The 10,320-nt window shown below is 41.2% G+C and overlaps 1 protein-coding gene across 4 annotated transcripts; it reads right to left on the bottom strand.

The window, feature by feature from the left end:
* Window positions 1–300: 300 nt before the first annotated feature.
* Window positions 301–9,564, bottom strand: PTP4A1 (protein tyrosine phosphatase 4A1). Of its 4 annotated transcripts, none has more exons than XM_043591722.1 (6): window positions 9,313–9,564; window positions 5,261–5,805; window positions 3,885–3,977; window positions 3,426–3,556; window positions 2,159–2,233; window positions 301–1,717 (listed from the first exon to the last, which is right to left on the bottom strand). In XM_043591722.1, exons 2-6 carry the CDS (start codon window positions 5,363–5,365, stop codon window positions 1,537–1,539), a joined length of 585 nt encoding a protein of 194 aa, XP_043447657.1. In that variant the 5' UTR covers window positions 5,366–5,805; window positions 9,313–9,564; the 3' UTR covers window positions 301–1,536. The 4 variants fall into 4 exon arrangements, with proteins under 4 accessions (XP_043447657.1, XP_043447654.1, XP_043447655.1 ...); XM_043591719.1 differs by having other exon boundaries at window positions 301–1,721; window positions 9,313–9,562; XM_043591720.1 differs by having other exon boundaries at window positions 301–1,721; window positions 5,261–5,802; window positions 9,313–9,562.
* Between the last annotated feature and the right edge of the window lie 756 nt (window positions 9,565–10,320).

Raw genomic sequence — 10,320 nt, 5'->3', positions numbered from 1 at the left:
CTTCAAATTAAGGCCTTCCTCTAGTTTAATTCAGGATAGCACACTGGTTGGCAGTGTACTAAGCCTGTAAAAAAGAAAGTCTATAATGGAAAGTATTTTTTAATATTAAGCAGTTCTCACGACCTTAACAAATTGTATCTATAAAGAGCTTATAAATGTCAACTTCATTTAATCCTTCATTTGTTAAAGGAAAAAAAAAAGAGGACATACTTCAAATGGCACTAAGTGAAGCATACTTCATTTATATCATTTTCTACAAAATAAGTTAACTTTAAGCCAAACAATTTCAATGATGATAAATGCATTTCATTATTTATTTAGATGTTTAAGCTCTCGCACTAGATTTTTACAAGCTGGTGAACACTGACAAATTATTTCTCCCACAGAACTATAACCACACATTCCCAGACAGTATAAATATATGGTTGAACTAACATTAATACACATCACCATTTTATCAATTACATAATAAAACAAATTATCAAGTATCCAAATATTAAGTTACACAGCTCAAAAGGCATATAAAATATTAGATGTCTGCTCAATTCATTAGCAGAAACCCACTTTTTTTTTTTTTTTTTGCAAGAGAGGTTGGGAAGAGAAGGAAAAAAAAAATCACACTTCAAACAAAAATAAGTTGGTAAACAACTTCAGATAAGAAAAAAAATACAAGAATTTCAGAAATTTTATGATTAAGAATTGTTTTAGCTACAATAACAAAGCATCTCTACCTTTTAAAAAAATATTTACTAAATTAAAGAGCATATTCTACATGTTCTGCACAAGACAAAGGCAACATTTTACTAAAAATACTTAATAGCCCCCTCCCATTCTTTTTTTCAGGCCCTCCCTGTAAGTTGCACCCCAAAGTGCAAACATTAAAATTAACTGTAAGGCTTTTTTTGTCTGGAGACATTAAAGACATGTGCTTCTGTACAATGTAGATTTTCAAAATGGAGGTTTTCCTTAACAGCACAAAATAAAATTTGTAGAAAGACATGAAACAATCATTGTTAAGACTTGGTAAAAATCCAAAAAAAAAAAAGGTTGAGCAAACCTGATGTATACTGGTACAAATGTGGGAGATGTAAACATAAAGTGAGCAGGCAAATAACCATATAGGCCCTAATTTCTATGTTTGAAATGACTGAAGGAATAAACCACATAAGGTCCAGAGTGTTCATAGTTCCTGGGATTTTAGTTCTGTATAACACTAAAAATATACAAGTATTGTGCTGGGTATTTTGGCACCTAATCTTTCTAAATTTCATATATATTGATAAGATTCTGGCATGGGAATAGATTTAACGACATAACTCAATACTGCATGATTTCAGGAAAGGTCAATTGGTACAAGTGATAAGCACATTTTAAATGTTGAACAGCAAGAATCTTTTGCTAAGTGTCCAAAACAGGTTGATCGTAACCCAAGCATAGAGGTTGCAATTCCATCAAACTTGTGGCCTGATAAAACTGCTTTCCAATACTCCTATGGAAGCTTCATTAGACTTATTCACTAAGCCAACATGTTGGCTACTATGTATGACAAATTAGGTCCTGTTTCAAGTTCCACTTCCAAGGCAATGACATCAGGCACCCCATTTTATTGAATGCAACAGTTGTTTCTATGACCATTGGAGTCTTTGAAGCGCAGCCGCATTTTAGGACGATATTTCTCCAAATACAAAAGTTGCTTGCTGTTAAAAGCTCCACGCCGCTTTCTGGATGGAGAAAAACAAAAGATGAAGCAACTAAAGCAAAATCCCTCTGTATTTCCATTTACCATGTTATAGGCAATTATTGTCTCTCTGTGGCAATTAATCTTTTGATTAGTACGCTGTGACTTAATGCAGAAATATGGATAGGCATACATGTGTAAATGAAAAAAGGGTAGTAAAAAGTTCAAAATCTTGGGTGTTTAGTTACAACAGTCAAAATTTATATATCCATTTACATGAGGTGTAAGAAAAGACAAATTTATTGGATTAGAACCTCTGTAATATGAACAATTATATGAAATTCAAAAGGTAAGATCTTTATTCCCTGGCTTTAATACTGTCTTAAAAATGAACTTAATGGTTAGGTGGACTGTGGGGGAAAAATTGTAATATAATTAAACTCACTAACAATGATGAAAAAAAATTCATTACACACTTACTGTCTTATGAACTGTACTGCATCTTCATATTTCATTCCACCTTCAATTAATGCTAGGGCAACAAGCACTGGAGCTCTGGTAAGGTAAGAATTTTGGTAAATCACTTAAAAAAAAAAATCAAATCCTAGGAAATTCAATACTCCAAACATTCCCCAATCCAAAAGTACTATAATTTACTACCCTTCCTATGTAATACCTTATAATAAATCTTGACTTCATGTTAAAAAATTAATAAAGTATCAGCATTTTCCTACCAAACCCAGATTTTTACCTGGAACCAAAAATGAAATATACCTTGAACTGTTGCAAATAAGTCTAGAAATTAAGATTTATATTATTGGAGGGCAATTTTGAAAAAATTTAGGAGGGTAAATCTTGATAAATGCAGACAATTTTTTCCTGAATTCCAAGCAGTGAAAAGTATATTCCATTAAAAAAAAAAAAAAATTGTTTTTAAAGGTCACGAACTCCTCTCCTAAAGATCTTCTGCAAATGTTTGCTTTAACCCCCCTGCCCCCCAATCACTGGGCCATCAGTGTTCATTTTACTTCCCTCCACTAGAATAGAACTTTTTTTTTGGTGGAGGGCATGGAGGGCAGTGGTAGTGATGCACAAATCTGGACATGAATATTTTGGTATTACTGGGTAAGGAGTTCTCATTGAATCAGAATTCAGGATCAAGCACTCTATCAAAAGCACACCATATGCAATGCAAATTACCTTAGAAATGATTCATAGTTCTTTTTCGCAATGAGTTTGGACCATGACTCTAATACCATTGATATAACCTAGCACACACGATTAACTCTGTAAATAATTGTGCCCACAGAGACAAGTGTAAATTACAACTATAGTGTCTGTTAGTTCCAGACTGGAATAATGTACTGGAATACATTATAGTTACATTCATCTATCTTTTTAAAAAAATTTTTTAAAAAATGTTTATTTATTTAAGACAGAGAGGGACAGAGCATGAGCAGGGGAGGGGCAGAGAAAAGAGGGAGACACAGAATCCGAAGCAGGCTCTAGGCTCCGAGCTGTCAGTACAGAGCCCAATGTGGGACTTGAACCCACAAACTTGAGCTGACGTTGGGTGGTTAACCAACTAAGTCACCCAGACACCCCCACCTACTTTTTAGTTTTAATATGTAACGTAACAAAGCAAAATGACTCAAAAAATGATAACGGAGTCTTTACTGGAATCAAAATCAAGTTTTTACTAGAATTAAGACCAATACCATCAAACGGATTTAAGAAATTCTCTTACCTCCCAAGACCTGCAACACAATGAACAGCAATACAACAACCAGGTTCTTCACGAAACTTAATTTTTACAAGACTTAACCAGTCATCAACAATCTGGTTGGATGGTGGTGCACCATCATCAAAAGGCCAATCCTAAGTCAAAAGAATATTTAAACAGTTTAGATTTTTTAATAAAATACCAAACTAGTAATTCTAAGTTTCTAACACTCCAATGTCTTCAGAAGCATTTTAATATGTCTAAACATGTGTTTTATGAAACCCTACTGTCAACGAAATGCAAATAAATGCTGAATCTTTATAAAGATCTCATTACTTCAAAGCTTTACTTAGCTTTCACCTTTACTTAGAAATTAAGATAATGCATTCTCTTGTAATAACTTAAAAAAATTAGGCATTTTGAAGTCGGTCATTTTTTTTGTAGCACAGTATCATAAACACATAGGAACTATTATATACTTACGAGAACATGGATGCCTTCTTTCTCTACAAGAGTAGTGTCATAAGTTGCTTCACATACTCTTACTATTGTGGTAACACCATACTTCTTAAGTTCCTGGATAAAACATACATAAAACACACTTAATAAGTCTTTACAACAATGTTACTATTGCTCACCAACTGTCCAACAGGTATTGCTAGTTAACAGAAATTCATTCATGGAATCACTGATATAACCTAGGTATGTTTAATAGGGACGTTAAATAAATCAATATATCATTTTTTCATACCCATCCACTTTCATGACTAAACTCTGGGAAGTGAAATCTTGTTTTAAGTGACAATACCAGAGCAGCATAAAAAAGGGGAAATACTAAACATCACATATTTTTAACAAATGAGACGTTAAAAAAAATCCTATGGCCCTTCATACATGGAAGTTGTTTATAGTCATGGTAACACAAGCTGGATGGAGATCAAGTACTACCAAAAGAGGATTAGAAGCAATTCATGGACAAAGATAAATAAAATAGAACCCAAAGGAATCACTCATGACTGTAAGTAATCTGACCTGACATGATTACATTAGTTCCTTAAACTTTTGCTCATTTGCAGTACATACTGTAATTTAGAACCTTAGAAGTAAATTCAAAGACTCTAAAATCCCGAAACTACAGTGTAAAAAAACCAATATCATTTAAAACTACAGGGTATAAGACTCATAATCCGTTATTACTAATTATAATTGGTAGCTAAAAATTGGCTTCTAAGCATCAAATAGGGTCCAAAACATAAGCTAACTTTGGTTATGATATTAGTCATTAGGCTAAGCAGATACATAAAAAATGTCTACGTGGTAGCCTTCCTCCTATAAATTTCTTGTGAAAACCATACTGTTATACCGCCCTCACAGAAATTTAAATAAGCAAACTGTGAGGCATGAACAACTAAATTATCTTATTATAAATCCAAACTAATTCAAGTACATGTCCTTCTTTAGATGTAACAAATAACCTAAAGGGAAAAACCTGATATTTCATTTCTGGGAATTGAACTGCAGTTATACCAACAGAAATTTTCTTTCTTTTTAACATTTATTTATTTTTAAAAGAGAGAGAGAGAGAGAGAGAGAGAGAGAGAGGGCAAGTGGGGGAGGGGCACAGAGAGAGGGAGGCACAGAATCCGAAGTAGGTTCCAGGCTCTGAGCTGTCAGCACAGAGCCTGACAGGGGCCTCGAACTCACAAATTGTGAGATCATGACCTAAGTGGAAGTCGGACACTTAACTGATTGAGTCACCCAGGCGCCCCGCTCCAAACAAAAATTTTCTAAACTACTATTTTGTTAGATAAAAACTGTATCACCAAACTGATAATCAATATAAGAGTATCAAACCTTACCTCTATAAATTTGTTTAAGGTCGCATTGGTTGGATTGTGTGTAATGAGAAATCTCATGTTCTTGTATGTGACTTCCACAGGAGCTGGGCGGTTCATTCGAGCCATGTTAATTTTGTTAAAAACACTCAATAAGGTTATGAAAGAATTTTAAAAATTGAAACAGAAATGATGCAAAGAAACTGAGTCTACTTCGATATACTCCACTTGAAATTCTCAGTGCTTTGAGTATGAAGTTGGGAGTAATGGGAAATGAAATGAACCTCCTAACAAGAAGCAGCAATTCTTCAATCCAGTAATACTGAGGCAATAGAAAGGAAGTGCACTGAGGTTTACCCCATCCAGGTCAGAACTCTTGTAAAATGCTCTGTGGATTTCAATTCAACACTCTGTGTCCAGGTTAACCACTCTTATGGGGGCTTCTTGGTGGAGTAGTAATGAATTTCTACAGTTCACTTGTCTGCATAGAGGTCGTGCTGTGCCTGGCAGTAATCTCCACTGCCCTTCAGAAACTCCATAAATGTGTGACCAAGAACACCACAGAACTGCTGTTTAAAAGAAAAAAAGAGAGAGGGAAAAAAATTGTTTTCTAATTCAAAGGAATATGTCACACTTTTGTAGTATTTAAGTGCACAACTATCTGCAAATATGGGCCCAACCCACCTCTTCAACTTTTACTGAAAATACAAAAATGTAAGAGTGATTACAGATTAAAGCAATAACCATAAAACAAGCATTCACAAGTAGATTACTTTAAATTGAAATTACTGCCCTAAAACAGAAAACCCTCATATACCATTGTTACCTTTGGTCAATATCACTTACATGTATTTTTCAATTAATTATTCATTTTAAATAGTTATTGGCTTTACACTGTTATAAGCTCTACCTACGAACAGCTTTCTATGTAGAGTTTTCCAACTAATAAAATATTTTTACATATTGTAAACTTCATGAAAAGTTTGGAAGCTGTTAGTTCTTGCATAGTTTACTTACTCCTCTAAAGACTCAACCTGTGTGTGTGTGTGTGTGTGTGTATATATATATATATTTTTTTTTTTTTTTTTTAAACCTTTATTTTTAAAGTACTCTCTGCAACCAACATGGGGCTCAAACTTACAATCCTAAGGATCAAGAGTCACATGTTCAACTGACATAGCCAGCCCGGCTCCCCTCAACCAGTATGTTCTTAAGAGGAAAAACAGAAACTAGTTTTCAAATTCTTCCAGATACACTATCTCATTTGATTCTAAGCAACCTAATAATTCCCTTTCAACAGATTTTCCTTATCTGAGTCTTTGAAAGTCAATCAACTTATTATATGAAGTATCATAAGGATATACATTTATTAAAAAAAAAGACTTGTGTTTGCATGTGTGCTTAGGAGTAAAGCCAGGAATAAGAAAATTCATAGGTTAATAAAAGCACCAAGTACCAGGCACTGCCTCAAACACTTTATATGTATTTCCAAAAGCAAATTACCCAATAAAATGTATTCTTTTAAGAATAAAAGATTCCCCTAAATTTAAACATTTAAAAGGCTTAAAATTAAATTCAATCTATCTGCTATTTTCATTTTGCAACTTTAAATAGCATTTTGCACCATGCCAGTTATAGGCTCCAGAATAACTTTGCTACATTTTGAAGAATTCACATATGGCAAATCATTGAAACATCAAGTCAAAAACCCAGTTCATTTTTTGTCAAAACAAAGGAACTAGCCTCAGGAGTCATTTCTTACAAGATTGTCCCAGAAGAAAGAGGACTTTCATTATTCCAAATTTGTTTAAATGAGCCCTCAGAGGTTATTCCTTCACCTATTTGCTAGCTGGGTTAAAACATTAGTGACTACCATTAAGGACTTTGCTCTACTACAGCAAACACAGACTGCAGTAATCTGGAAAATAATTTCAATTATATGTTTTCCTCAAATCCTAAATATTATTTCCTTAGAATTGAAAAAAAAAAAAAAGTGATTCTGGCAGCTTTTCCATGACATACAAGGAATTTAAGAATCTTTGTAAAGTGTTAAGTGCAATGACCCGTGTAGTTCGGTATTCTGATTTCCAGATACTCTTTTGTCAACTAAAAGCAAATATGTAAGACAGTATTTCACATCACGATTTCCACATTTAACAGCTAAAATTCTCGTCACAGCTGAGTCTGGACACATCTCTTCATATAAGCAACTTTCATCAGGGAGCAAAGAATGCAACAGAAATAATTCACTTAGTGGAGCCATCCAGTGGCTGGGGGGGAACTTCACCAAAATAGCAGTCACCACAGCTACCTAACACCTTTCCTTACTGCCTAAGACATTTCCTCATTACCAATTTCCTTTCCACAGGAGAAACTATCCACAATAGGCTGCTCAGAAATACCAAGGAATGTCTTTCCCCTTCCACCTAGCAGTGCATATAATCACAACAATATACACAGAGGGAAGAAAGCAGTTTCTGTGCAGAAGCTTAAGTTGGTCTGTCAGACTGCAGTCAAAGCAATTAATCTGCAGGACCACTTTGTCCAGTAGTTCGTTGGAAAGTTTGTTTCAGATCTACTTGTATCTTAGGTAACGCACCTGGTACAGAGCATATGTGAAATGCATGGGAATGATCTAGCTTTTTGGTTTTCAACCGATTTACTGCCATCAAACAAAATTCATATAAAAAGAATAACAGGAAGCATTGCCTCAGAATCTGGATCCCAAGCAGGTCGACGGTTCCAACTACAGTGCAAATAACAACTTAATACTCTTGGAATGGCAGAAGGCTTCCACCGACAGAAGATAAACCTCAGAATTCTGGCTCTGGTTGCCTGCCGTTGCCACAAGCCAAAAGCAGGCAACAACACATTACACCAAGGATTTCAGGAACAGTTCTAAATAGTCCCCTATTAAAAGGCGCCATCCAGGGCCCCAAAGATTGGCAGGGAAAGTGCATACTGGTGCCCGGCCGTGGACTCCTTCGCTTCAGTGCAACAGTAGTCCTGGCAGTTTCCAAGGCGCTCAGACCCAGACCATTTCTCCACCGACTTGTCCCAGAGAAAGGACAAGACTCGACTTGTTCCCATTATCCAGAGCCCGAAGTGGGGCGTTAAATCCGGAACAGCTCGAATTACCAGGTGGAGACTGAGGGAGCAGGGCGGGGCAGGGAGTCGGTGTTCTCACCTAGCAGAGCCTCGCACTAGTCCCCGTAAGGCTGCAGCTCGGGGAAAGCCCCCGCTGGCCGCAGCTCAGCACACGCGGCCGTGCGCGCCGGGGCCCGCCCGCGGCGCTCCCTCTCCGCGCCGCAATCACGGGTTCGCGCCGCGCCTTCAGTCAGGCGCGGACGCCGAGGCCATTTTGTCTGAGGCGCCGGTCGGGCCGCGGAGCACAGGGGTGGCGGCACCAGGCTCCTGTCCCGCTCCGGGCCGCGAGCCCGGAGACCTCCCGGTCGAGACCGTTATCAGCCTCGCCCGCTGCCCCGCCTACTCCACGCCGGCCCGGGTCTGGTGGCGACCCCGCCGCCGCGCCCTCCCCGTATCCGGCTCCGCAGTGACACGCGCAGCCCTTGCCCCACCCCGGGCCACGTCTCCCGCTTCCCAGGCGGGCCGCTCTCTTTCGGCCAAACAAAGGGGACTCGGGACGCCGCGGAGCCCGCCGGGCCCCGGCCAGGCGCGCCAGACCCGAGGGCCAAGGGCGGAGGCGGCGGTCACAAAGCGGCTTTTGTGCCGCCCCGCCCGGCCTGCTGCGGTGGCCGAAACCGCCCCCGCCCGCCGCGCAGGCCCGGCCGCACCGCCCCCACCGTCCCCGGCTCGGCGGGGATGAGGAAGCCGGTGCCTCTGGCAGCCAACCGCCACTCCGCAGCCCCGTGGACCCCAGCGTTCGCCTCCCCGCAGCCAGCCCCACCGGCCGGCCACAGGCCCGTAGTCCGGACCGCTCCTGCCAGGGACCCACCGGAACTGCGTGCTGGGGCGGTGGGGAGCGGACGCCGGGCTCCGAACAAAGGCGACGGTGGGGATGGGGGGGCCGGCCGTGGAGCCCCGGCCCCAGAGGCGGCTGTGCGACGGATACTCACAGGAATATGTTTACTCATTGAAGATTGTGGCCTAATCATACAGCCGGTCCCGAGGCGGCGGCGACACAGGCGGTGGCGGCGGCTGCAGGGCAGGGGGTAGCGGTGGTCTTCGCGGGGCGGCGGCGGCTTTGCAGGCGGCGGCGGGGGCACCAGACTCTACCATGCAGTGAGCGGCTCCGAGGAGAGCGCGTAGCCCAGCCGGCCCGCAGTACAGGGAGCCAATACGCGCGCCGAGGCGCCCTTGCGTCACAAACCCTCTCTTTTATAGCCGGCACGACGTGTGAACTCCCGGCCACCAATCACCGCCGGGGGCCCCAGGCCGAGCGCCGACGAGCGGGGGCGGAGACCCGCCCCTTGCGGACGTCACCGCTCGGCGGCCGCTGCCGGTGTGAACCGGTTGATGAATGGCGAAGCGCTGGAGTCGTAGCATCTCTAGGGCGGGGGAGGGAAGGGGCAGTGGAGGGACTCAGGGGTGGACGAAGACTGGGGTGGGGAAGGAATGGGAGCGGGAGAAGATTTCGATCGACTGTAAGGAATCACGCCGGAAGCCCTGGTTGTCATAGTTAAAACCGCCGAGGAGTGCGCAGATGTCACATGGGGAGCTTTGAAGTTGCCTCAAACTTAAAATGCAATCCCTTTAGGGCTGGAACCGTGCCTTAGCCCCGACCCTACTTTCTTCTGCCATAAGTCAAACCACAGTCATCTTTGTCAGCGGTTTACTTTGGCACCTGCGCCACTACGATCTCCGTCATCAAATAATATTTATGTCGCACGGCCGCTGTACCCGGTGACTCAACACCTTGAATGCCACGGCCCTAGGCTCGGACAAGGTGGATACTTGTCGCCGGGGGCACTTTCAAGCGGGGAGAAACTTCGCAAACTTCTGCTAGGGGAGACTGGGAGAGTACCTTGTGAGGCAGATAAAGCCCCATGCTTCCTATAGTCTTTTTTGGTCACGCCTCCATACTACACACGCGGGCGACTGCAGTTGGCTCAGTTGTGGCATTT

The sequence above is a fragment of the Prionailurus bengalensis genome, chromosome B2 (genome assembly GCF_016509475.1).
Source record: "Prionailurus bengalensis isolate Pbe53 chromosome B2, Fcat_Pben_1.1_paternal_pri, whole genome shotgun sequence".
Classification (NCBI taxonomy): domain Eukaryota; kingdom Metazoa; phylum Chordata; class Mammalia; order Carnivora; family Felidae; genus Prionailurus; species Prionailurus bengalensis.
The sequence above is the reverse complement of the archived record's forward strand: the minus strand, read 5'-3'. Positions and strand labels throughout refer to the sequence as shown.

Coding starts and splice junctions, on each gene's coding strand:
- PTP4A1 (XM_043591722.1), bottom strand. CDS start 5,365: ATGGCTCGAATGAACCGCCCAGCTCCTGTGGAAGTCACATACAAGAAC. Junction 3,557..3,884: donor AAGAAGGCATCCATGTTCTC/GTAAGTATATAA, acceptor CTTTTGACTTAG/GATTGGCCTTTTGATGATGG. Junction 1,718..2,158: donor GCAGTACAGTTCATAAGACA/GTAAGTGTGTAA, acceptor CCATCCAGAAAG/CGGCGTGGAGCTTTTAACAG.